This window comes from Alosa sapidissima, chromosome 2, assembly GCF_018492685.1.
Source record: "Alosa sapidissima isolate fAloSap1 chromosome 2, fAloSap1.pri, whole genome shotgun sequence".
Lineage (NCBI taxonomy): Eukaryota > Metazoa > Chordata > Actinopteri > Clupeiformes > Clupeidae > Alosa > Alosa sapidissima.
In genome coordinates, this window is record NC_055958.1 from 21,016,402 (window position 1) to 21,044,378 (window position 27,977).

The 27,977-nt window shown below is 41.3% G+C and overlaps 1 protein-coding gene across 1 annotated transcript; it reads left to right on the forward strand.

Moving 5' to 3' along the window:
* Positions 1 to 15,000: 15,000 nt before the first annotated feature.
* Positions 15,001 to 27,332, forward strand: igfbp5b (insulin-like growth factor binding protein 5b). The gene is made up of 4 exons (XM_042065448.1): positions 15,001 to 15,727; positions 22,788 to 23,002; positions 23,084 to 23,203; positions 23,414 to 27,332. Exons 1-4 carry the CDS (start codon positions 15,394 to 15,396, stop codon positions 23,549 to 23,551), a joined length of 807 nt encoding a protein of 268 aa, XP_041921382.1. The 5' UTR covers positions 15,001 to 15,393; the 3' UTR covers positions 23,552 to 27,332.
* The last annotated feature ends 645 nt before the right edge of the window (positions 27,333 to 27,977 follow it).

The window sequence follows — 27,977 nt, forward strand, 5'->3', positions numbered from 1 at the left end:
GGTTGGTTAGCACATCCACTCTTTGGGAGTATCAAGCTCTTTGCATCAGTGTGAAGACTCCACCACGCCAAAAACACTGGGCTCACTTTTCCACCATCACATTTCCCCACCAATATGGAACACATCAGCCTGATGTCATAAACATTACATATGCCTGTCAGGTACCATTTAGGGATGCAAATATCTCAAAGGCACATGGTGAAACCATGGTGGGCAGCAGTTTAAGTGTGTGAACACTTTAGAAAAGAAATGTAAAACTACTGTTACCTACTATTACCAATCTCAGTTGTGAGATGATGGCTAATTTTCTCATTGATTGCAAAATGAAACCACCTATTGCTTAAAACAATACACCTCATGTATTTCTTTAAACAATCCAACATATTGTTATTCTACATTTTAAATGTTCATTGGATACCTACAACTAATTCATTCATTGTAGTTATCTATGACGTCAGATTAAGTCTTTATTTCATAATGCCTTTAACACGCTTTTGTATGCACACTGTTTCTTTCAAGGTTTTTCTGTAACCAGAATGTGCCATTTCTGCTGTGAATTTTTTCCTTCATCAGTTACTGGAAAATCACCATGAAGATCACTATCATTTGCAACTCAATACTTATTTGAATATATGTGAAAATGAACACCACTGGATTTCACTACACAACCATTGTTCTGAAACCTCAGTGTCTAAGACACAATGGGGATTGTGTTCTCCCCATTTATTGAGCAATTGTGACATTTTAGTCTGTGATTTGTCAGTGCAGGCGTATCTGCTTCAAAATGAAGAAACTCAATCCAGTGGCGCCTGACTTGTGAAAGAATGACACGAAAGACAATCACTGTAAAACATCCGTCTGCGTGTTTGGGCAGAAGGTAGCCTAACATACTGATGTTCAACAGTATTTGTTCTCTGACATGCCTTGAGGTGGAAAAAAATATAGCTACAGTTACTCTAATCTTTTGTAACTGTCTTTCTCTGCCATCTGAATACAGAAATGTTTCACCCAGTAATGCTATTATTGGCAGTGTGATGAACAATCCATCACCAACCATGCCCCATTATAGACCCTTTCAACAATCAAAACAAAAACAATGCTTGAACGTTCTATTTGGGCCCCAATCTACTTCCTCTGCATTAAGATAACATATGGAATGTTCAAAAGGAAGTCTTGTGGGGCCAACTATGATGCTGATAATGGAACTCTCTTGAAAGGGTCCATATGAGCTTCATCACACAACACCATTAGCATTTATGTACTGGAACTTAACTCCGCGTTCATATTTCTGTAGTGACAATTGCACACCTGTCTGTTAGTTCACCGCCTCAGCCCAAATGGACCGCCAAACAAATGCTGGTGTGGAGAGTGTTATAGTGCTGGTGTGGATGCTGTGATGGTGATCCTGGAGGTCACTCCGTGATCAGGGGCAGGACTGGGGACTTGAGGGAAAGTGAGAGGCCCGGGTGGCGTCTGTGTGAGTGTCACACCGTGTCGCACCGGCTCACCTTTCTCGAGCTCCAGTGGCAGCGTGTCTCAACCAGGACGTTGTTATCTGATGGAGATTGCCATCCCTATCAGACTTCACGTTTCGCGTAGCCCCAACACGCTGATGTTGCCAACTACACTTGGAAAGGAGGGTGGGATGGGGGGTTGCATGGCTACGGAGTGGAAGACCTGGCCAATGTTTTCACTGACGTGTCTGCTTATCTTCACGGCTTCCTCTCCTGTCCTCCCTCGCGAGGAGATTTTATCCTGGCATGTTTTAGCCTGCGCTCTGCCCAGACACTGCATACTGCACCCACATACCCCATGCTTGTCACAGAGGGAAAAAAGCTGGGCAGTGGGCTGTCCATCTCCGACAATGTTTGTTTTCCTTTCCCTTGTCCCTCCATCTAGTCAGATACCGATCCTCTGCTTATTGAACTGGACCACCATAAAAAACCACAGACAAAAAGGTTAACATTTTCATAGGACGAGGTACAATATCCCAGGCCTCCGTGCTGCACGTGTCAGATAATGTGCGAGTACATTTTTCAACCAGATGGTGAAGAGGAGACCAGATGAGCGAATGAGAGCAGTGTGCGTTGGAGGAAGTGTTGTAACTGTGAGGGGGAAATCTTCTGAGCTAATTTTGAAATCCTCATACGCAGACGTAATGAGGATTTTGGCATGACCTGCAACCACACACGGCTGAAACGCACCCTCTCCAGAAAGCTTTGTTCATATGTTTTCTGCATCAATATTGTGTCATAAAAGATGATCTAGTGCAGAGAGGAAACATAATCGGATACTGTAAGCCCTCACTTGCAATGCAATATCATGAAAGATGACAACTTTTCTCTCCCAAACAAGATCACGATGGATAATCGTATTAATTTCAGCCCTGCCATTGCCTCATGGTACCTGCTTGCCACCTCCCCCTGTGGACCTCCTCCAAAGTGGAAGGAACACATCCCCATAAGCAAACACCCCGAGAGCAGTAATTGAACTGGACACGTCCACTCAATGACATCACGCACAGTGATACTCCTTTAGCTGCTAATTGTCTGTATCCTCTGTCACTGCTGTGCAGGCTAGTGGGCCAATGTGACGGCTGATCTTACCTCATGGAGGCTCATATATTCACTTTGGCACACACACACATACATACTGAAATGCATATACTGTATGAAAGGCAGAGATATAATTCATGAAATAGAAGTACAGTGCACACATAAAAAATATTAAAAGTCTTTAAGAAAAATATGATGAAAAATTAAACTATTATTGCATGCACAAATGGTTTTTAGATTAGGATAAAAACATTCATGTTCAGTTTTACTCTTATAATTAGCTTTGGATTAGTACCGTAGGTTCTCACAGCTCTGGGTGCATGGACTTTGTTGGAATGATATTTTGAACTTTGTTCAAAAACAAAATGTCTTCCCTCTCTGTTTTAAACACTTGAGAGAAATAATATTACTTCATTGTGGTGGCCAACTGCAATTTTGTACCACCCCCCCCCCCCAAAAAAAAAACCACTACCAACAGTTCTGAAACAACAACTATAAAAGGCCTGCAGATCCAAAACCTCAGCTTATGACTGCAGAAGGAACAATATAAAAGACACTCTTAAACAGTGACATGAAAACTCAAGAGTTTAATGGATTGCTGACTCATTTTACGGGCAGAGTGACTCTCATCCTTTTCTGCAAAGAAGAAAAAAGAAAAGAAGCGCATCAGCACTTTTTCGTTGACTCACATTGCCCCTACGTCGCTGCCTATTTACCAGCAAGATGCCTGAGCTGAGACATCTGTCAAGTGGCCAAAAACCATCTGCGGAGGCCCCGCTATAACGCTGTAAAAAATTTTAAACGATATTACGACACTGATGAATGCAGAATACACAGCCACAGAACATAAAAGTTAGCACTCAATGGACAGAGAGGAGGAAAGAATGAGGACCTTTGTGTCCTCTCCTTTGATGCCTTTGATCCTTCAGTCCAAGCACAGGCAGTGTATTATATCCCGAGGGCTCGGGGGGACCAAGAGGTTCATTTGGTGAGAGTCTGTTTGCAGGTGATAAATCTTCAAATGTCAGCTCACGAGCAGAGGAGTGTGGATGTGGGTATTGTTTTTTGGTAACACTGGGAAGACCTCCTGCACGACATATGACCAACTTATGAAATACCCATTATCTGAAAGTACACACAAAACTTCAGTGCAACCATGCGTAAGAGATGAAGCAAACATCTGCTGTGACTGCTCAAAAACCTGCACTAGTCATCACACTTGATCGTGACTATGCATACCACAAACCTGGGTTGTGGTGGAGCCTGCCATCGCACATGTTAGAATAAATGTTTTGCAAATGCTATGAAGTTTCAACAAGCAAACATAGAAAAAAAAACAATCATATGTAAATCTAGTATGTGATCTGCATTGAAGGAGCACATTTATAGGTGATGTGTTAGCACCTGTAAATACAAACACGTTATTACAAAGTTTATATGAATCAGTCCAAGAAGCTGTCCCAAAAGCATTCAAATATCTCCAAGCCATCAGAAAGTGAAAAAAGGTAAATTCACAGTGAAGTCTGATGGCTACTGATGTCTGATTACTGTACTCACACACATCACTGTGTGAACGTATGTCTCATAGCTCACCTCGGCTTTTCCCCTGCACTCAGAAATCTGGCTAGTTAGCCAATGCTACCAACAGTTTTTACCAACGTTGGGGGTGCCTCGGGCATCGGCCTAGCCATGCAAATAAATCACTGTTTTACACAATTTACGAGGCTCAAAGTAGCTCCATACTTCATTGGTAGACTTCCAAGGGCCTTGACATTTAAAACGAGACATTGAGAACTTCGAAAAAGCACTGGTAGTTTATTTACAAGACGATTCATACAGACAGTACCTTAAGGAATTTTATAGTTCGACGCCATCTTGAATTTAGTCACGATAAGTCGAGCGACGAGTACGAATGAACAGGTATGATAAGGGATTCCAAAGATAAGGGATTCCAAAAATAATTCCGTGGAAATGCATGGATTCCAGTTGCTGCTACTGGAAGCAACTGAATCCATGCATTCCAGTGATTTATTTGCATGGCTAGGCCGATGCCCAAGGCACCCCCAACGAAAAACTGTTGGTAGCATTGGCTAACTAGCGCCAGATTTCTGAGTGCAGGGGACAAGCCGAGATAAGCTATGAGACGGTCGGTATCATGTTTCAACACACTTTAGATCAAAATCACACCGGAATTCTCCTTTAATGGTTACTGCAATGTGGTCATTTGGAGCCATGGGTCTGGAGTAGAAATACTGAATGGTGAGGTTTAAGGTCTAATGTGCTAAAGGCCTGTGTCTTGACCTTCTAAATGACTTCAAGGTGATGTGGAAACAGTAATGTCATAGGTTATCAACTGCCTGCTGAATATAGTCAAAGCCCTTGCCAGATAGTGTCTCCTGGCCAGACGTTGACATACAACAACAACACTCATGTAATGCAAGGGGCCCTCAGAGCAAAACGCTGATAGGGGGACAGGACCAAGCCCCTGAAAGATACCAGGGCCATTGGCAACAATGGAAACTCTCATCAGTAATGTCCTTGAGGCTTTCCTAAAGCCAGATCCGCTGGATAATGTCACTGATGGTCAAATAACCTTAATGCCGTCAAGATTGTTTTATCCCCCTGAGAGGATTTAGCCACAGCCCAAAGGAGCCAATTCAGATGGACCTCAGCACATGGCCGCTGTCAGCAGGGCTAAACTGCAGGGACTTGTTCTGTGATGGCTTGGGGAGTAATGGGACACAAAAGGCCTCATTATTTAAAGCTCCAGAACTGAGCAGTAGCAGGGAGAATTGGAAAAGCCTCCCTGAAACCACTCAACAGGCAGCCTAATTAGTGTCCAGGTGAAACTAATCTGTTTGTTTAGGACACTTTATAAAATCTTGTTTGACATGGACAGAGGGAGTAGTCAGGTTGTAGTTGTTATCATTTTCAATATGCACAATTACACGTCCATTTAAAATAAACAAATAATCTCCTGATATTTTTCACTTAGATAAACTTTTTTTTTGGTTTCTCTATTTAGGAATCTGTCTAACTGGCCAGTGATGTCCTCTCTCTATGGTCTGTCAAAACTATTTAGGTTTGCTCCAGCCTATTAAAAATGTTGTAATAGTTGGATGGAATATTGGCCTTCATCCTAATTCCTACAGTGATTTAACTATGGACGAAATCCATTATCTTTCCATATCTGGGGGTAGATTACTGTATGTGTAACCACTAATTGGAAGCTCCATGGCAACTCATCACAAGCTTTGCTAATGTCAGGTCTGAAACATAAATCTTTCACAACAGTTCAGTTCTGAGAGGGAACAGATGCGCTGTAAACAATCCAAGACATCCCGGCCATACTCAACCATTTCTGACTCAATAATGTCAACACCAGGGCTGCAACCAGATGGGCCACGTTTATTTACTATGAATGTTTTGATTGCACCCAGTTAAATTGACTCTGCGTAGGCGTTTAGTAGTGTTTAGTATTCCTAAATTTCCTTAAAGTTCCTAAAAAAGTTTACAAGCCCACGGGAGGATGTCCATGACGGTACACTGTTGCTAAAAATATGTTTTCATTTAGTATTTATCTAAGCTACATTACAAACTGAATAGAACTGCAAATTGAGGATTAGAAAAGTAATTTTAGCACCATCAATCAAAGCTAATAACCAATTACTTGAGTCCAGATATCACTTTTTAATCATGGTTTCCTATTCTCCATGGACAACTTGCAAACTCACAAGAATGTAGTTACAAGAATGCAGATCACTTTTCCTAGTTTCCACAGAAAACCCTTGGTCCGTGCCAATAAGTGTTCATTTCTTCAGAGTGGAGCATTGTATCAAAGTCAAAGCTAAGTAGGACGACATAATGGAGAGCAAGGCAATGAAAGAATGGTAAACTGAGATGAGAGATCATCCAGTGCATGCTGTAAATCTGTGGGGATATGGCACTAATGCACTCATGTATACTTTGAGCACAACATACATTTCAATTATGATCCAGTGCCTACCTTTTCCAGACTCTTAAACTGAAGTCATAGCTCCTCTGAAATGTTGACCTCAGTGTTCCACTATGCTTGTTTTGGCACTAGCACAAGAGGACAGACACAAAAATAGGGATTTGAAAGCCTCCGTGAAAGAGGGTGGGGGTGTGAGGGGGTTGCAAACTATGTAAAACCCCATACAAGAGAGACACATGCTGCTGGATAGAGCCATTGCAGCCTGGTCTAACAATGGACCTGGCCATGTCTCAAAGGGCACCTGGCATTGAAATAAAAACTTTCAGCCTCTCCTGGCAACTACAGCAGTCCACCCGATTAGCCATGTGTCATGTAATCAGGCCCAGTGCCCAGTGAAGGAAGGGGCACACATTACATAGCCATACCACACTGTGTTTCCACCACTGCAGCGTATTGTACAGTATACTGATCATCAGGGCTTTGACAACCTGATGAAAGGTGCTCCAAGCTAAGTGTTATTTCATGAGAACGTCTTGAGGCATGATGTCAGAAGCATTTAACTCCTACAATTGTGACATCACCATGGTAACAAAAATGCTTTACCAGAGACGGTTGATAAAGCGAGACAACATTAATATGATAGCCGGCCGGCAAAACAATAATGACGCACAGAGTCGAGTTGTATTATTCATGGCGGGCCAAAGTACCATCTTATGTGCTAGTTTCTTTTCGTGCTGTCTTCTGTTTCACCTCGACTCGCGCGTGTATGAATAACTGTATGGGTGATTGTATGGAGTAGTTTTGTGAAGCCAGGGTGGATTACAGTAGCCTACACATTTTGAGATCGTTCATTCCATTGTAGAAGCCTGTGCTGCTTTATCTTTGTATATTAAGGATCTTTGGTTTTACCATGGATACTGCTAACTTAATGTGAGAACATGCCAAAATTCATTGGCACCAAAAAAGGTGATCTTACAAACATCAGTGGCCATGGCTACAGTGGACAAGACCAAAAAATCCCTTTCCCTTACGAAGCAGGTCACTCAAGAGCAGGCTATCGTGCCTTAGATCAGCTGTAATGCAGCTTGTTTCACCGACTCTTACAAGTCCCCCCACTGTGCAAAAGCAAACAAAAAGGATGTTTCAGGCCAGCCAAATAAAGTTAAGGCCTTTCTACATCTCAGCATCTGCCAACTATAGACTGGCCTCACCCTCCCATCTCAGCATGGAGAGCCGGTGGCCAGGGCTTTTAACTCTTTTCTGTATGGGGCAGCAGGGGTTTCTGCTGGTGTGCTCTGAAGGTTCATCTCATTGTCATACTTTAACATTCCACTGTGACATCAAAAGATAATATGGAGGCCCAGCCTGCATGCACCCCTATAGTAGGGTCTGACATCATATGAGCGGCATTGACACTAAGGTTGGCTCAGTGCTTTGCATTAGGCAGATCAACACCTCACTTGTCATTTTGTCAGACAAAAAACAATAACTGGTCTTCTAATAGGACTACTAACATTTTAGGATTAGAAGTTATATTCTCAGAGTACTTTTAAGACTGTAGTTCAGCATCTATAACAACATATAGTTTTGTTGTTACCCATAAGGTAATTAATGGACTTAATCAGATAATTAGTTGCTCCTATCTGATACGAGAAATGTAACAAGTACTTATCCATCATTTCTACTGCTTTGGACCTTTCTAAGAATGCACAAACCATGGCAAGAATATCATTTGGCTGTGCCAAAGTTGTGGGCTAACACTAAGAAAGTAAAGCTATCTTATAAGGTGGTTTGGAAAATGAAGGCCCTCTTCCTTCCTTTCAGAAGCCTCAGTGTAATTTACTGCTTAATTGCATATCCCTGAAAAGCCTCTCTGTCCACTCTGGCCCGATCTCTCCACCATTGTGGACACAGAAATTTAATTTGAACTGACCTTTTAACTGAAGATGAGGGAAAATCTCCCCTAGGAACCCTTCCAAGCACAATTTGGGTGTAATTTGCACATTTTTGATTGGTAACAACTTTCATTTAGTTTTTTAGGAAAATGTGGTCTTCTGCAGGCCATTGTTACTGGATGGCACAAGAGAAATCCCTTCATTATATCTGGCCTGGCCGCTGAGAGAAAGCCCAGTGTACTGCTGTTTAGCCCCAGTTGTGGTCAAAGCACAACTACCTTTCTGAAAGAGAGAACACAGTCTTCAACAATACCACCATTATGGTGCACTCACTGCATAGTTTCAGCCTGAGTGCTGTCAAAGAAGACAGATTGCCAGAGGAAGAAAAAGCTATTGCGTTTAAATAGTGACGACACTGAATGACAGCAGGGCATGTCAAACATGCATCAGTTCCTCAGAGCTGGGTGGGTGACAATGGTGGAGAAAAAAGAGCCAGCATGAGCACTGAAACAAGCTGGCAAGTCATTTAGACATTAAAGGCACAGAAGAGCACAGTGGTTCAGCAGACTCAAAGAAATACAGCTTGGACTAGTGCCAATTTATTAATTAAGATAGCAGCACAAAACACTTTCTCTGCCCCCTCCTTCGGCGTAACAGTTCAACAAAAGCTTCACTGTCTGACTTGAACTGCTGATAAGCCAAGTTTGTTTCAGTTTTCAGTGTTATTTTTAGGTAACAACTGGCAACTTTTCAAGGTTAAGGCCTATGCTCAGAAAATCAACAAAAAAGGTTACTGTTGTTGTTGCTGCTTATCAGAGGAACTTTTTGGGGGGTTTTGAGATTTCCTTACTGCTACTGAGCCCTCTTGTTATGGATGGTCATGGGCTATTGAAATGTCAAAGCAGCTTTCACATTTATCTTCTTAGTAACTAGATCTGTTTTAATGCCAAGTTTATGATGTAAACTTAAAACAAACACTTTAATAGAGCATGCTGTATCTTATGTTTATGTTTTGTAGTAGGCCTATGTAGTCACTGCACTGTCTCTAGGGAGGTGGAAGACTGACATTAGATAATGGGAGTCTGTAAAGTGGACAAGGACCAAAATAAATTGGTGAGAGGAGTGTACGACAAAGGAAGCCTTACTTTTCTTTACATTAAAGTCAGATTACTTGTCTTATATTGTTGTGTGTGTTTCCACATGTTTTTATTCAATCATGAGCTCATCAATTACTTTTTATCACATATCTTTTGGTTGGAATCTGAGTTCTGAAAAAGAGGATCATTAACTAAATGAAATAAACTCACAGTGTTTTGAACTTTTATTTAATTACATCTGTGCATATATTCAACATAGTCGGTGGCATTCTGTGCCGATCACAGTTCTAATACTGATAGTTCTTAAGACATAATGTTAAAATTTGAGGGATATTGTGATTGTTTGACCTCCATCCTGAACTTTTAACCTAATTCTAACCTCAAACATCTGTTGTTTACTGTACTGTACAGTTTATCATTAAAGTACCAAAAATATTTGCTCACAATAGAATATGACATAATAGAAATTCAAATGTGTTTGGTCACTCGCAGTCCACTTTTGATTTCCAAGGTGTGATTTTTCGCATAGATCTCTTAGTTAGGTTTAGTACTGTCTATACGAAAAAACCTGAAAACAATCGGTTGTACCTAGCTGGACTAGCTAGAGCTACTGGGCAGCTAGAGTGCTAAGCTCTGGGGGAATGTTCATGAGCCCCCATGTTCATGCCCCCAGATTGTAGCACTGTAGCTGCCTGTCTGTTGAATGCAGCAACTTGAGCTAGGTATAACCGATTTTTTTTGTACCAACAGTACTCGGTGACCTCAAGCAAAGTCCTTTTAGGCAAGTCCCTCCACTCGGCGGCCATATTGCAACGCTTTTTGGGCACTCATCGAGCATCCTGTTCGGCAGAAATGCGCGTGACCAAGGCTTCACGACACCAATCTTGCTCCAGCTGCGAGTTCACAACACATGATTGGCACGATGTCTTCACAACACACCATATGATTGGCTCAATGTATTCACATCACACCACATGATTGGCTCAATGTATTCACATGTCGACGTTTTGCCGAGGAAGGGGTGTGATATGTGTAGACAACGGCCATATTGGCGTTACAAACTAGCCCCATGCATTTCTATGGAGGATTTTTTGAGTGCTGTGTCTCCTCATTAGAAAGTCTCTGCCTCAAGAAACTAACCTGACATTCGCCAGATGAATTTCGTTCCGCTTAGCTCCGCCTAGCTTCACTCACATCCATCTGGGACCTCTTCCATTGAGAGTGATTTCAGCACGAGATTGTAGGGTAGAGCCAATCAGGACGCAGGGCGGGAGTTTCATAGATGTGACATAGCGTAGAAGCGACTGTGAGACTGTTATCAGCGTCACGGGTTGGCTTCGATGTGAGTGGTTGAAGTAGCACGTCAATAGATGACGGACAAGTGGCTTATTCAATCATATGCAAGCCTTTTTTGATTAGGCCCAGCCTTCTGAAGCAACACTCCAATGGATTGGTCCCAGATGGATGAGTGGATCTAGGCAGAACGAAATTCATCTGGCGAGATTCAGGTTATCAAGAAACAGCAATCTATGTGAAAAATCGCCGGAATTAAACTCTTACCAAATCCTTTAATAAGTACATCAAGCACACCTTGTAAATGAAAGTGTAGTTGTTTTCTCATTTTCAAAGTAAATACATGTCTTTGTCATACACCATCAGCAGCCATTGGCTGTTTACAAACTGTACTCTTCTATCTGTCATTGTGTAAAGCCCACCCCATGCCAGATTAGCAGTTGTGATTGGTTCCTCGGTTTTTGGAATTTGGAAAGCAGTTTGAATGGGAGGGAGACCAGAAGGACCTACTTGTAAATTCAAATGTGCTCTAAGATTCATCTGCTCTATAAGTTTACTGTATGTCTTATATTGCAGGCCTCATAACCTATCCATAAATATCCCAGATGTCCCATATGGAGAACCCAGTCTTCATAAAATTAAAATTCTGTGTTCTATACATGTCACATTGCTCCCTAGCCATATCTGAATTTGCAACAGAATTTAGTTCAATGTGTTTTTATGAATGAAAACATTTTAGCATCATAGTCCCAGTTTTCCTGATCAGGTCATTACAGTCTGAATGACTCCTTGTGTCATTGCTAGTTTTCTCAAACATTCTGCTGCCATTGAGGTTTGTAGAACACTAATAAACTGTCAGTTGAGTCAGTGTATGATGACACTTCGCAAAGTGGGGACATGGTTTGTAATCTATACAAAAAAGTGTGTGTGTGTGATGGGTTTTATAGCTTCATCAACAGACTAAGGTTCATGACTCATTTATATTAATATGTGTAATTCTTTTACTGTACGTGCTTGACTAATTATTTATTCTTTCTTTCTAATCTCAGATTGAGTTCAAAACACAAAGTAGTTTTAAGATTTTTTTTTTTAATTGTAATCCCTAGAGAGACTACGACTTGATACCTGAAACTTCAGCCATTGGCCTCTTTCTTTTTCATTGAGAGCAAATGCAAAACATTCAACCTATTTCTGTGTATTTTGTGTGCATCATGCAGAGGGCATCCTGGCTCATTATTGACTCAATATTGAAGCAAAGTAAAGACAAGCCTCCTTGAGAAAGTACATCTGTTTAGTTTTTGTGTTGGCACTGATTGACAGGCTAGCCTGTTGAACGTTTTCCTAAATGTTTTGTCACAGTCAAAATGTTGTATTTAACTTCGTGTCAAGATAAACGAAACTGACTGTAAGGCTATTGTTGACCTTCAAAGAGAGTCAAAAGAGAAATTGATTTTCTTTAATGCATGTTTTCACAATATGTGTGGAATTTAAAAAATAAAACCAAGGTTCATGAATCAAGTCAAATGTTAACAGCTTGTGAAGACTCAATTTGTTACAGGGAGTGCTGTGGAGGTTGGCCTCTTTCATTGTTGCTATTCACTATTGGTCTTGTGATTCAAAACACCCACAAGTTTCCAGACAAAAAACAAACAATATCTGTCATTATAAGGCATTGTTGTTACGTATAAATGAAAGCCTGTTTCACAATCAGATTTGACATTGACTTTTGCACTCATACCGTCTGGTTATTAGGGTTACATAGGGTTTAAAAACAAATAATCTATTATTACCGATGACACATAGATAAAAAAAAAACAGTAGACCTTATTACTTCTTAAACAAGTAAATACTGAAACTTTGAAAGATCAGCCTATTGCCACACAGGATGCTCATTTGACATAATTTCATAATAAAATAAAAAGACAAAATATTCAGACAGTGATAAGACAAGTGGAATGAAAGGAATTAAAATGCTGCTGCATCATATTAAATAAGGAATAAGTTTTCTTATTTCAGAGCTTTCACAAGTTCTCATATTTCAGAGGGAAAGATCCATTGCTCAGAATTGCCTAAAAAGAGATAAGGTATTCACTTTTGCCAATGCTTTTGATTCAGTTGATTCTTTTTAGAAAAAATATGTCAATTAAAATACATTTTAGAAAATATTCATTCAAATTATCCCATTTCATTTCAGTGAATTGAACAACATCATAAAATAAAACATTCTACAAAGAACATTGATGGTTGCAAATCAGGACCAAAGCTATGTGGCAGTTCATCTCCTAATTAGCAAGGATATAATGTTTCCAGTGTGTTTCCAGAGACCTCTTGTCAGCTATGCTGTGAGCAAGTTTATTTTCTTTCCCAGGTAAAGAAAACATTATTGACCAGCGTGATCTGACATTTTTAATTACTGGGAGGTAGTTGGAAACGAGGTGCAGTGGCTTACAGCTGATTGTGACAAGTTCCACGTATACAAGTTTGTGTGTGTTTCTTTGTCTCAATCCAAGGGACAATCAATTGAGGACACCAAGGATTGAACTCTCTCCAGATGCAAACAAACCCAACACTTAAAAGCATACTAGTTCACAGCCGCTGTAATGGTCTGGATTACAAGTGGTACACACAGTGTAAAGAATAAAGGATCACATACAGTATGTTGTCGCTTCTGGGACAGGTAATATGGAAGCAAACATAGAATTAGTGGATGCTTCCTGCCCCACGGAGACAAACCATCTTGAAAATATTTTTTTTTCATGAAAACCTACACACCATGCAAAAAACATACAACAGTTCAAATAAAGTGTTGCAAATGGAGAGTTCTGCATTATTGCTGGCTTTTCCAGGAGCTTTTGTCATTGTTAACAGCTCCTTCTAGTGGCCAATGTGAAATTGACTCAGTGATGAGTGATCAAAATATTGATTAGCAACTAACAGAACATATGGAAAGTACAATCTAATATATTAAACTTAAAAAACAACAACATATTTTATCTGAATATTTTCAAAATTATGAAAAAATATCTTTGACAAGTACATATATTTGAAGATAACACAGATAGAAGATGACATAGGTAATAACTGAGAGTGAAAGTTACACTTCAAGGTAAAAGATGGAATATGTTTATAGAATTTGAGAGAAAACATTTTAAAAAGATTTGTGACTTACCAGTCAAACATCACATAAGCACAAGCAAATATCACACACACACACACACACCCACACACACACACACACACACACACACACACACACACACATACACACGCACACACACACACCTCCTTTAGGCTATATGTAAAAAATGTGCCACTGATAATAAGCAACCAAGAATTGATTAAACTACTAAATCCACTAAATGGTTAAAGGTTTATACACTGTACTTGGATTTAGTGTAAAACAAAAGGGATCTCGTTCATCTTAGAATGGACTGAATGTTGGGTGTTGGCTGTCATCCCCAAGCTGTCATGTAATAGCTGCCTCCATCCTTAGTACATGCTGCTCCAACAGTGCTACAAATGACAAATGGGGGGTAACATGCTCCATAATTCCACTTGCATATACCAAGCTATTCCACAATGAACTGTGGTAAGAGATTAATATTCAGATAAAATATGAGCTACCACACTGCATCTAATACGGTCTATGCTGTCTAGACAATATTGAAGAATTCATGTTTTACACATAGCCTAGTCTACGCATCACAGTTCCTTATTCTATGCCTTTACAGAAAGCTCCTCCGGAAATCTGCGTGAGGTCTAAACTTACTGATCTGTGGTTTAAGACACACTTTTCAAACACCCTTAAACACCTATATAGCAGGTATCCTACTACATCGCAACGTATGAGTGGAATAGTTAGAGCGGGTTGCTCTTCCACGCAAAGAGACGGAGCCAGATGAATGTGGTATGTGCGCGTGTTGATACAGCACTCTAACAGCTATTGACCGCCGCTAAAAAGCATATAACTTTAGCTGTGGTCTACAACCAATTTACTTTTCTCACATTTGCCATCATATTTTTATCAAGATTTCGTCGGTTGGTTGGGATCACTTAGGCTGCGACATGAAAGACTGGAGAGACCTATAGCTTAAAAAAAAAAAGGCTGGCGCTCTGCCAGAAACAAGTGCGCCTCCCTTCACCGCAATTTGGCTTATTCATAGTTAGGGGTTTGGGTTTGGCTGTTTTTAAAAAGGCAAGCCTGCTCTGAAGTTGATCAGTCTGCTCAGAAACTTCTCCAGAGGGGAAAGTATTGGAATCGGTTTCAAAGGGGGAAAAGACCAGATTTTTGAGCGCATCCAAATTGCATTGCACATGCCGGACAAATCTTAAATAATAATAAAGAGGCAATGTTTTTGTAGCAGAAAGCCCAATTTAGATTTTTGCTCAGTTTTACCTGTTAATTGGATGTTTTCAAAAACAGAATATTTCACGCTTCTTTTAGAAGTCTCACAGTGCGGTATTTCAGCAGTTTGGATCTTTTTGACTCAACGGTATTTTTATAGTCTGATGACCTGAGTGAGTCTGATGACCCGAGCATTTTGAACAAATCACTGGCGCTTAATTTTTTATCGGAAGTAAAGAAAAAAGACAAGAAGATGATACACAATTTTTTCGTGGTGGTTACATTTTTCTTGGGTTTGTCCCGGTGCTACTGCTCGTATGTCCCTTGCGAGCCCTGTGATCAGAAGGCGCTCTCCATGTGCCCTCCAGTGCCTGTCGGCTGCGAGCTGGTGAAGGAGCCGGGCTGCGGCTGCTGCCTGACCTGCGCTCTCTCGGAAGGTCAGGCGTGCGGCGTTTACACCGGAACATGCACACATGGGCTCCGGTGCTTGCCACGGAACGGTGAAGAGAAGCCTCTTCACGCCCTTCTTCACGGTAGAGGAGTGTGCACAAATGAAAAAGGATACAAGCCTCTCCATCCCCCGATAGGTGAGTGGTGGAACGTCCCTTTTCATTTCATACTGCAATAGCCTATAGTCATGTTTTGTGAGAACGATTGAATATTATAGGCTAAGGACAGGCGACCGCATCTGAATAGCCTACCTTGAGAGACATTAATGGCCAGAGAACTGTTATTACGACAGTAGCCTACAAGTGTTGGTACATAACGTTTATTATAACCCTAACATTACAAATCGAGTTTCAAGACTTGTTTGAAGGGCAGCGTTGAAAGCGAATCGTAGGCTACATTGTAACTCTGTATCTTGGTCTTCACAACATTAATATGATAGCCGGCCGGCAAAACAATAATGACGCACAGAGTCGAGTTGTATTATTCATGGCGGGCCAAAGTACCGTCTTATGTGCTAGTTTCTTTTCGTGCTGTCTTCTGTTTCGCCTCGACTCGCGCGTGTGTTGTAGCCCGCACGTGAATGAATAACTGTATGGTTGATTGTGTGGAGTAGTTTTGTGAAGCCAGGGTGGATTACAGTAGCCTACACATTTGAGATCGTTCATTCTTGTTTTTGTTTTGTTTTGACGCGCATGTTGTTGCGAAGTCTACCTGATACCACAGAAGTCCCTCACGACATTTCAACGAAGCGGTGATAGCTTATGTGTTTTTTTTTAGTTCATTTCACAAGCCCGATTGACTTTGGATGGGTACATTTCCCCTGTCCACTTTCCGTCCTCATGTGCATCGTATTTTGAAACATAAAAGGATTTGATGTGAACATAGACTGGTACCAGGGAGGAACATCTTTCATTGAGCCATTCATGTTAGACAACTACAGAGTGCAGTTGTCCATTTGTTATACGGTCCTGTGCAAAGTAGAGTATTTAAAGTATCTGCATAGTGGATCGTAGCCGGCTTGAAATGGGGTTTACAGTTTATTTGTGGGTGTAGACTAGGCTACTGTTCATAGATCAGATGCAAGGGGAGGGAGGGTGATAAACGCTTTGAGGTAAACTAAATGGTGCACTGAGAGTTTGAATCAGCTTCTCTTTATTAGAAGTCACTTCATGTAATGTTTTGCTAGCTGCATACAGTTCATTATATTGATATAACCTAATTGAAGTGAGTGTTTTCAGATTTCAAAATAAAACCTCCATATATTCTGATATTCTCACAGCAAACTGTACACCTCCCAGCCCCCTATGTACCTCCCTAGGGCAACATCAATCCATGAAACAGCATGAATGGAATTCAGCCTACTCTACAGGCATTGTTCTGAAAATAGAAGACGTAGACCTACACAGCATTCTAAACAAATGACAAATACATCAATGCCGAATAGCATCACCATACAGTAGATTTAGAGTTTGACACTGGTGCATACTTTTAGGGTTATTTCTCTGTCAGAATCATGATGTTTCCCTTGAAGTCAAGAAGTAATTAGAGCTTCTCTTCCGGCGTGCCTGGTATTGCAGTGGGCACTGAGTCGCGACACAGTGATTCAGCAGAATACTTTGGGAGCCGTTCTCTGAAGAGCCCTCTGCCAGGCTCTGGATGGATTTAGACGGGCACTTCTCGTCGACCATAGTATTTAGTTTCAGCTTGGTTTCACCAGCTGGGTAAGGCAGACACAGAGAGAGAGGTCAAGTGTCCATGACCACACAGGGTTGAAAGGCTGCCATCTACTGTGTGCTACCCATATTCTTATTCTAATAAAGTAATTTCAAACCATACCATAAATGCACACTGTGGACTGAAATTGGACATTTTAAATGGACCTCTCCTCTACTATGCTACTGAGAGCTGATTTGGCTGTGGCTCTTCTGGTAGTACCATGTTTTGTCATGTGCTTAACTGGGTAACGTTTGATTTGTATGAGTGAGAATTACATTCTGCACTCATTATAAAAAATGGACTTTTTGCAGAGGATTATTTGTGTGGCATGGACCATCAGAGTCCCACAGGGGTTGCCAGCAGATCCACAAGCTTGTGAAAGAGCCCTATGTTGTGTCTGAACAGATTGCTCCTTGCCAAGATTCAAAAAAATAAATGATTCAAGAGATGCTCCAAATTTACAACAGTTGACTTGCGCATGAGCAAGTATGTTGTGCCTTGTAAACATAGCAAAGATAAAAAGTACCTTGTGTGAGAGCCAGAAAAACATCAAAAACAAAAAGTTGTTTTTGTGACTTTCACTGTTGCACAGCTAATTACACATCTATAGGTTTTATTAAAACATGATAGATCTGAATTCACCTTCAGGAATTTAGATTAGGTAATACTGTATTGCTCATAGATCACAAGGTCTTGGCCCGTGGATGAAGTTTTAGATTTGTGTCAGCAAATGCAACAGATCACAGGCTCCTGAATAATGATATATTGTTGCATAGAGGTCTTATCATCTAACAGTCTGCCTTCGGGAGGTTGCAACCACTTCAGGAAGTAGGTGTGGTCAGATGTGAAGATGCAGGGAAACAGTTAGTTTGCATGCAAACCACATATGCAGTGGCACGTTGAATTGGAGCTGCAATCTTTTAACATGAACTTCATCCCAAGTGTTGGCAATATTGGCCTTACCTTTAGACTGTGTCTCAAGTCTGAACTATGATACTGTCCACAAATCATGCAGCCAACCACCCTCCAGTGAATTATGCAAGCAAAAAAACCCATTTGGCATGCTTGAATGATTCCTCCAATAAAGCTTTACTACAATCTATGTTGCATGTATTTGTCACTGACAACTGGGAGGCCTGTGGGTAACAGCTGTGGAGAAAATCAGCTCACACAGTAGTCTCCTCTGGCAGGAACATGTGATTCTGAGGCAGTGACATCCTCATGCTGAGCTTTAAATGGGAACATGTGTTGCCTTACCAAACCAGTTTAGACTCCATTACCCCAATGCCACCATCACCATTTGTGTCATCTACAGGTTCTTAGAATGCATTTCAGTTGACAGATATTATAGGGAGCATGGTTATACAATGTGGCCAAATGGAAGATTCCAGTCTGTTGAAAACCCCTGTCATGTATTTCAAGAAAAGAAAGAGAGAGAGAGAAGGGGGGGGGGGTGCAAGTGTCATGTTTCATTGCAGTCTATGCAGAGCAAGAACAAAAGGATCCTAATTTCTAGCCTGCAGCAGTTCAGTTGTGGCTCAGTTCTGTGCCTCAGGTTTTGGATGGCGTCAAGACACCAATGGAGAGAGGGGTTTCAACACTATCCAGCACAGTTGCCCTTGTGCCAAGAGCCAGTCATGTCACACCCAGCAATTGTTTTGAGGTGGTAAAAATCATTGGAAAGGCAGCATCTGGTGGTGTGGTTTTTCAAAACTCAAAACTTGTCGGTGAGACCTCAGACCAAAATTAGGATTGTGCTGTATAGCAAAGGCTTTCATCTGCTGTGTATTTGCTGTTGCATTTAGGAAGAGGTGTGCCTCCCATAACAGATGCAAGAAAAGCATGAAGCTCTTGCCTTCAGCATTTTTCAAGAACAAGTGCTTATTTATAACACGAACGGCAATGCTATTTTTCTCCTACTTTGGATATAGAAACACTCCTCGTTGATTAGACCTTTGTATTGTTCATTTGAAGGCATGATATGGCAACTGCTATTGGCCAGCGGTTTCTAGCCACATAGTCCTAAACAGGCAACAATAATGCTCCTGCATGTGGGTTTTGGAGCCCTAATGGTTTGATTTTGTAATGTTTCTGTTACAAAAGCTCCACAAAAAGTCCCTTACGTATGATGGTATCTACCCAAAATGACACTGTTCATGCTGGGTCTCACCATACCCCAGCAGCTGGATCTAATACCCACTTTAACTCTCCAAAAGATTCCAAAATGGTCTCTGATACATTTTATCAGCTGGGAAATGTGTTTGGTTTCATCCATTTTCTGATGTCAGTCAGCAAAAATAAAACATTGATATATTACTTTGGTCTACCCATCTCCTCTTGCAGTTGCACTTTCATGCTGCAGTGCCTCAGTAGCGCAATCATGCCATGGATTGAGTCCAGGCTTAAAATATTAACTAGAATCAAGCTGCAGCGTGGTCAGTCAGAAGCTTGAACACATCATGTAATGCCAAAAGAAATGCTATGTGGTCATGCCGCCAGATAGTCTTGGAGAAATCCTGAACAGCTATTTCATTCAATAATGGAATGTGAGTTAATTCTCATGTTGTGTTGCACTAGTGTGTGTTTAGCTTGAATAGCTGTAATTTAAGTGCTTTTCAGTTGAGCCATCTATGTGCAAAGAATGTGTAAACTGCATGAGCCAGTAAGTCAGTCAGTAAGCCAGCAGAGCAAATGATACAGAAGCATTTTACTAACACCTTTATATCATCTCCTTCTATTCTGTCTTTTATTTGCTTGAGATCAGTGGACTGGAGGAAAGAAATGGTTGAAAGAAGGATGGGTTGGCTTTCCTTATTAGCCCTCGGGCTGCAAGAAACTTGGGATATTCATGAAGTATAATTGTGCAGTACACATATTAATAATTAAAGAGAGCCATATCAGATGCACCTCCTTTGCCTACTCAGGTCCTCTCGTCTTAATGAAAACTTCAGCAAGACCAAGGGGAGAGACACCAATACCTCTTTAGCTTTCATTCCAAAAGCTCATTTGAATAGAGGGCTGCACGTGATACCACTCAATTGGCCTTGCTCCGAGTCTTGGCAGTGTTTCAGATGTTAAACACAGTCCTGCTAAGCCTTCTTTACAAGCCGGGGACCCAGCACATGGAAAAAGTGAGTTTTGTCCTCATATTGAAGAGCTTTGGCTCAGAAAAGATGGATTTGATGTTTCCAAAAAAGAGGAGCTCCATTGTCTACAAATGGGCTTAGGCAACACTTTGTGCAATATTGAATTAAACAGAGTATACTCAGCCTACATGACATTGACTTGCAGGACTAAAACACACCATAAAGATTTGCTGTGACCACTGTCTAGGCCTTGAGAGTGGACAGAGGCTGCTTGTGTCCCCTTGTGTGAACTAAGTGACCTTAATCAGTACTGCACTTCAAAAAACCATGTAAAACATCCGGACCTCTTGATTAAGAAAGGCATGTCTGTAGGATGAAATAAATGGTTTAGGTTTTCTGTTGAGAACCTAAATACAGACCCCCATCCCCTTCAGGCATGCATTTGCCACACTTATTTAAAGACCTTTATAGCCCCATCAGCTGAAGAGAGTTACAGGGAAATTCTAGGTATCTGTGCAGAAATTGCACTCTGCCAAGTCATGAGTTGCGAGATTAATTTCAAAGAGACAACCAGAAGCCAGGAACCCAATTCCAGTAATCACCCCTCCCTCATGTGCCCATGTCTTCTGTCTCAGACCCTTTCAACACCGGACCGCTGATAATACCCCTCTCCTGTCTGCAAGTCCATATCAAAAGGTGGAGTGTAAGTGGTTTGCTCCATTATTTTTAATTGTCCCCTCAGCTGTCCCACAAGATCCCATGGCCGTGTTCTCAACAATACTTGGCACATGCTCACCCGAACATCTGACCCTTACTCCATCTCCTGACTGCTATACAGTTGGATTTCCTTACTGGATAAATATAACCACAGGCATCCACTGGCACCATCAACAGCTCTCGGTCTGGCAGGTTCCTCAATTATGTCTGTGCTTACTATACATTAAAAACTCGGGGGAAAGTGGCTGTCGTCCACACTGATTCTAAAAACCTCCAACTGGGGGTATTAAATCTCTTTTCTTTACATTGCTACTGAAGCCACTGAAGTTGTCACGTTACCAGACTTTTGACTTTGGTACTGTGACCCTGCTGAGTATCACATTGTTTGATGTGAAACTTTAGGCAATTATAACTTATGTGATTTTATGAATCAAGTCAGATGATTTGTTGTGGGTAATATTTTAGTATAGCAGTGCCAATGGAGGACCTACACCCATATAAAATGCTGTTTGGCATGCTAGTTAGCTTTTGTCTCTGAAGTTCTACAAGTTGTCAGTGTAATTTGCTTGGTGTCTGTCTTCTTGAGTTCAATAAGCCTGCACCACAGTACTCACAAGGCAGAGCACAGCATCAGCATATTGAACTAAACAGTTCATACAGTGGGAAGCACTGCACTGATTCGCTCACAATGACTGAGGTGTTGCAGATTGTGAGTCCAAAGAGCACGAGGACATGATTCACTCACAATTACTAAGAACTGAAGTGTAACAATCAGACACATTCTTGCACAGACCTGTTTTATGCCTAGTGGCAGTGGATATTAGGGTTTTATTTCAGCAACCAAAACCTTGCCAATGATTCAATGATTAGATCCAAGCTGCAGATAAACCTTTGTATATTTTAGAAGGTATCGCCCCACTATCTAGCCATGGATTTTTTCATTTCAAAGTAAGCATGTGGTTGCCATGGTGCTATGGTAACCGTGGCTTCAAAGGGTCCAAATATGGTCTAATGCAGAAAAAGGGCCTTTGAATAGCTAGTTTCTATTTTCTACAAGAAAAAAGTAGTCAGACCAGTCTCTTATTATGAAATGAGTGGAGGAGCTTAGATGATTTAGCACTAAACCCCTGAGGTGACTCAGTAATATGAGCTACTTCAGTTTGTGTAATGATTTCTCTAATGTAGGGCAGATTTCTACTCATTATGGCATTACACAGGATGTGCAATACATTCCTTACATCCCGTTTAACTTTGTCTTACATGTGGCCTGTGTATTTTACCCTAGTCTATTTTATTTAACTCAATATTTCACTTGAGTGGAGATCTTAATGGTGCAGAAGCTGTTTACATGTATATGATAATTAGCTAAGTCATGCATGGCTTTGCTTGTTTGAGTTTCATTAGGGGTTTGGGGTTTTGTGAGGAGAGGGAAGGGGAGGGTCATCAGCTGTTGATCCTGCTCCCCCTCCATAAACAAATGCAAGGGAAACATTTGGTGGGAAAGCAGTTGGTTTTATGTTTGTCTTCAGGCTCCAATTAGGCATTTGGACAAAAGAGTATGAATGCACATAGAGTCACAGTGTGCAACAGTCATGATTTGTCACAAGTTTTGTAAAAGTGATGTAGGGAACTAGCATATGACGCTAACCTTGTTGCCCCATTTTTATGTGTGTTGCAGATCGTGAGTCCAAAGAACATGAGGACACGATTAAGACAGACATGACCGAGGACCAGATGCATCAGGCCAAAGCCCCCCTGCATAAACAAGACATGATCAACAGCAAGAAGGTCATAGCTTTGCATAAGGACAGGAAGAAGAAGGAGGAGAAGCAGAGGTCCCTGGGCCAGACAAACTACTCACCACTTCCCATTGACAAGCATGAACCAGAATATGTAAGTAGAGCAGGAGTGGTTGGGTCCTGGGTTACTGGCTTTAGTGTTGTGATGTAACTCACTGTGTCTTGGTTCCCACAGGGTCCGTGCAGAAGAAAGCTGGACGGGATTATTCAGAGCATGAAGGACACTTCACGTGTCATGGCTCTGTCCCTCTATCTCCCCAACTGTGACAGAAAGGGCTTCTTTAAGCGAAAGCAGGTGAGAGCATTTGCAGTCAGCTGTGTGCAGGAACCATGGCATATCTCCCTCCAGCACAACTACACAACCCCCCCCCCGACACACACACACAAGTGCAGTGCCTTGTGAAACCTAGGCCTTTTGTTGGGTGTTTGGTGTGTTTTTTTGTGTGAAAGTTTCCTTCTAACCCCTTGTCTTTGTCCTTGTCCCTCCCCCCTCCTCCGCTCTCAGTGCAAGCCCTCCCGTGGCCGGAAACGAGGCATCTGCTGGTGTGTGGACAAATACGGGGTGCAGCTGCCAGGAACCGACTACAGCGGAGGCAACATCCAGTGCAAGGACCTGGAGAACAGCAACAACAACAACGAGTGAGGAGTTGTCCCGCTCCCAGATCACCTGACCCTAGGGCCCACCTTCTTCTTTCCTTCCCACCTGTTCACCCGCCAGTCACTTTGAGATTGTGATACTAAGCAAAACAAAAATCAAAGTAAACGAAAAACAGAACAGAACAATAACGAAAAATGAAAAAGCAGGAAAAAACGACACAGGAATTCTGAGCGCTCATCTCTAACTCACGGGACCCAGCAAGTCAGAGTCTTTCTCTCTCTCTCGCTATTAAGGAATCCCCTGCTAGAAGCTGGGTCCCAGCAAAATAAATAAATAAATAAATAAAAATATATACATGCAATTATATATTTTTTATAGAAGCTGGGGTTTGAGCACCATACCATTTTGTTTAAAGTTAACATAAGACAGAAAAGAATATATGGCATGTTTGTTATTAACAGGGCTATCTTGTTTTTTTTTACATCTATTGTTGTTGAGGTGTCAGAAGAGATAGCAAAGAATTTCACTATTGGAAGAGCTGTTTTTTGTTTGTTTGTTTTCCAAAAGAAAAAAAACACACAATAGGGATCTGCTGATACAGTCATCTCTATCTGGGTATTTGGTCCTGTCAGAGCACTTATTATAGGAGAACCTGCTTGGAAATGTGTAACTTCACCAAGTTCAGTGTACATTTGTGTGAATGTGTGTATGAGCATATTTTGTGTGTGTATGTATGTTTGTATGTGTTTGATTGTGAAAGAAAGGTTGAGCAAGAGAGAGAGAGCCTTTTATGAAAGAATGTCCTCTATTTTCTTCCTGTCACAGTGTATGTGGCAGAGTTCCCTGGCTTCAGAGAGGTACTCATACTTGCCTGTTCACCGTGTGTTTCAGGGAGTGAAAAGTATAAGAATCAAATTGTGTCCGACAAACCTGTTTAAGTGGCTCCATGACTCTGTAGCTAGCCTAATATGCCAACTGTGCCTATGTATACAGACGCTGCCATGCTATGTGACAGAGGTAAACAGAGATTGCTGCTCCTGTTGGTGGACTGATGTCATGGCATATTCTGTAGATTGAATCCATGATTTGACTTGATACCATACCCGTAGGGCACCAGTACCCTCTTTCCTTCTGTATTTTGGGCATTAAGGCAGTATTGGCCTGTAGAGGTGGTTATTGGTGACAAGAGGTATGTGACAGATGTTTACCCATCTTTGGCCTTACTGCCAGCACCAAAATTCTTTCTATGAACCATCATTAAAGTCACATCAATTTCACGTTCCTGCTTTTTCAGGTTTTGTTAAGGTGCATGATACAGGCAGATGTTCACCAGTCAGGACTAACTCCACCCTCTGTTTTTTGGTGTTTGAGGTGCAGTCTTGTATTTTTATTTTTTTATTTTTGTGCTGTTTTAATTGCCTTCAGTGAAGTAATGACTGCCCACTTTTGAGCCATGTATCTAAACCAAGTTCCCTGACACTGAAATAGGTGTAATCTTGGTATATTACCTTTAACTTTAGATTAATGAATGTTTTAACAACAAAATACAGTATACTGGCGCTTGGAAAGGACTTGTGTATTTTAGCCTGTAAACAATTTGCATCGTTTTATTCAACCTGTCACAAAGCGACCCTAGTCGTTTGAATCCAAGGGTATTCAAATGACAAGGCAGTGAACCATGCAGTCAGTTCACCTCTAGCCACTTTCCTCCCAATTTGCTCGTATGCCACATCCCAAAATGGTTATCCACTTTAGACGACTTGTCTAGACTGTAATTCAACATGAGTTGTTTTACAAGACTGTGTTCTTTTTCCCCCTTTCTTGTTTCTTTTCTTTTCTCCTAAAGGGGCATCGTTAAAACAAAGGGCACATTTACTACAGGGTCAGCTGATGTGTAGTTTTATGTGAGTCTGTATGCGAGTCTCAGTGCCTTTCTACATGCAAATACATTTGAATAGTGACGTGAACATTACACAGAAGCCAAGGGGACAAAGCAGGCAAACCCTTTTGTACTGACGAGGGACCTCAGATACAGAGACGTACAATGAATATTATATCGACTTTGTTTTTGTCTCAAAGCTACACGCTCTCTTTAAATCCTCCTGTGCTGTGGCTGAGGCAGAGACGGAAGGAGAGGCCTTTGTCACAAACAGTGCAAACGTGTGGGCACTCTTCTGTCTCTCTCTTGCTTTCTGTTGAGAATAAGCTGAAATGTTGATTGTGCAAATGTTATGTGTACTAGCTGAAGAAAAACAATACTTTTTCATTTTACAATCATCATATACGTCAACCACGAATGACATTGTGTCAATGTTAAGCTCTTGCTGATTTTCTCAGTGGAAAGGAGACAGAAAAGCCATTCCCAGCCACTGTCGTTGTGCGCAGATCCGATTTCAGAGCCCAAGTGTTCATGCTTCAAAACAATGGGATTTAGCAAGTGGAGCTGCTCTTCCGAGCCTGCCCCTAGCGTGCTACCAAAATCCCATCTAATGAGCTCATAGTGGAAAGAAAGAGAGTGAGTGAAAGAATGAAAAGAAAGTAAGAGAGGGAGGAGGAAAGCGATGAGTACAGCTCATATATCTGTAGTGGCCAAGGGATTTTTTGTTTTTGTAGTGGTTGCACGGTCATACATCCAAATGCCCTCTGGGTGTCTGAAAGTGAAGACATGTAGCTTGCACAAAAGGTTTCTGAAATGGTCTTCATGCAACAACCACAAGGCGAATTTAAGTATATGGATGCTGTCCAGGTCCTGAGCAACAAATTGCGCCCCCATCCCCATTTATTAAAGAAAAAGCAGCTTGCACTTAAACGGCATCATAACTAAGTTATTGCCACATTATGCCCCTTTTTCTGTAGTCCTGTCAACAACAACTGCATTCAACTCATGTTCAGGTAGAGGAACAGTAGCGTGACCTTGACGGAGCTACCGCTCCCACAGTATCTTTGACAGGGGCTATGTGGCCCGAGCCTGAGACCTAGAACAATGACCGTTAGGGAGAGCCGTATTCAGTTCATCCATCCACTCCACTCTCACACAGCCTATAGACAATGAGCCTCAGTGCCAGTCGGGGAGAGGGAGAGAAGGTGAGCGCTGTGGGCAGTGATCACGTTCAGGGCCTCACCAACCACCCCTCATTCATTTTGGGGGGTTCACACAACACAACACAGTAGATGCAGCTAGCAGGGTAGACGACTGAGAGGACTTCAGAATCTGAGAGGCAAGCACAGGTAGATGTTAACTTAGCCTAAAATAGGCCAAAATCCACTGAATCAACTATTATGATATTTTTACCAATTCTGTGTCTTAGAACATGGACTAGCAAGAGAATTAATAATCCTAATTCTAAAGGTAAAAGATAGTCACTAGTTGGGAAAAAAATTTTTAGGCGTGAACAAAGATCCTCTACTTCCTTACAGTCTCTATATGCTATATGTTTGAAATCCTATTGGTGCCTCAGTCAGATTCTGAAACCTGCCCTCTGGTTAGACTAATGCAATAATCACAGCAACAGTATACAGTAACTACAGCTTGGTTTTCTGAATGCATAACAGTTTTATTTTCCGGTTGAGTTTTGACATGATGTTTGATCACCACAGCATACTGCATAAACTGGCATGATAAATGACCCATTTGTGGCAGGAGGACCGTGGAAATGTTCAGCATTTGGAATTCTTAATGATACAAAACAAAAAAAATCTCAAATTATTAAGAAAGTGAATATCACTGTGTAATATTTATTCAACTTGTAATTTATGTACTCTTTTAACCTTTGTCTTTTTTGTTATGACAAAGCATTTATTTAAATAAAGTTATGTATTCATTTAACAATGTAGTGAATTGTTTTCCTTACAGTTTTTTGTCATTTGTTTTTGTTCCGCAAATACTGACGTGCACATGCACACAGCTAGGTGAGGAAAAAATACTGCGTCACACATGTAATCTCAGCATACCCAGGCTGACATAGTCAAATTAGACACACACAGAACAATTTCCCTGACATAAACTCATCACCCAAACAGATACATTATGCAAATTTATGACTGTCAGAGTTAACCGAGTGGCTGGAAACATTGGAAGCCTTGGAAACATTCATAGCTGTAGATAGCTGTAGAACATTATCATACTGTACACTCAACATAAGGTCAATACAGGATACAGTATGTTCATGGTCAATCATCCAGTATCCAATCCACAGTTAATAGTGAAAGAGATCTAACAACATATCTTTAGAGGAACAGTACTCACACATTATATACTCTTGTGTATATACTTCCCTGATAAAACTAGTGACATAGAAATATCAACATGTTCTAGAAGGAACTAAATGTCACCGGATCTGGGTTGATTTGGGATGAAGACATATTGCATGAAAGCCCTACCCAGAGGCTAGTCACCTGGTTTTCAACAGGAGTCAAAGAGATTGCACAGGAACAAGGAAGTCATTTACCATGGGTTTGAACATCAAGGGTG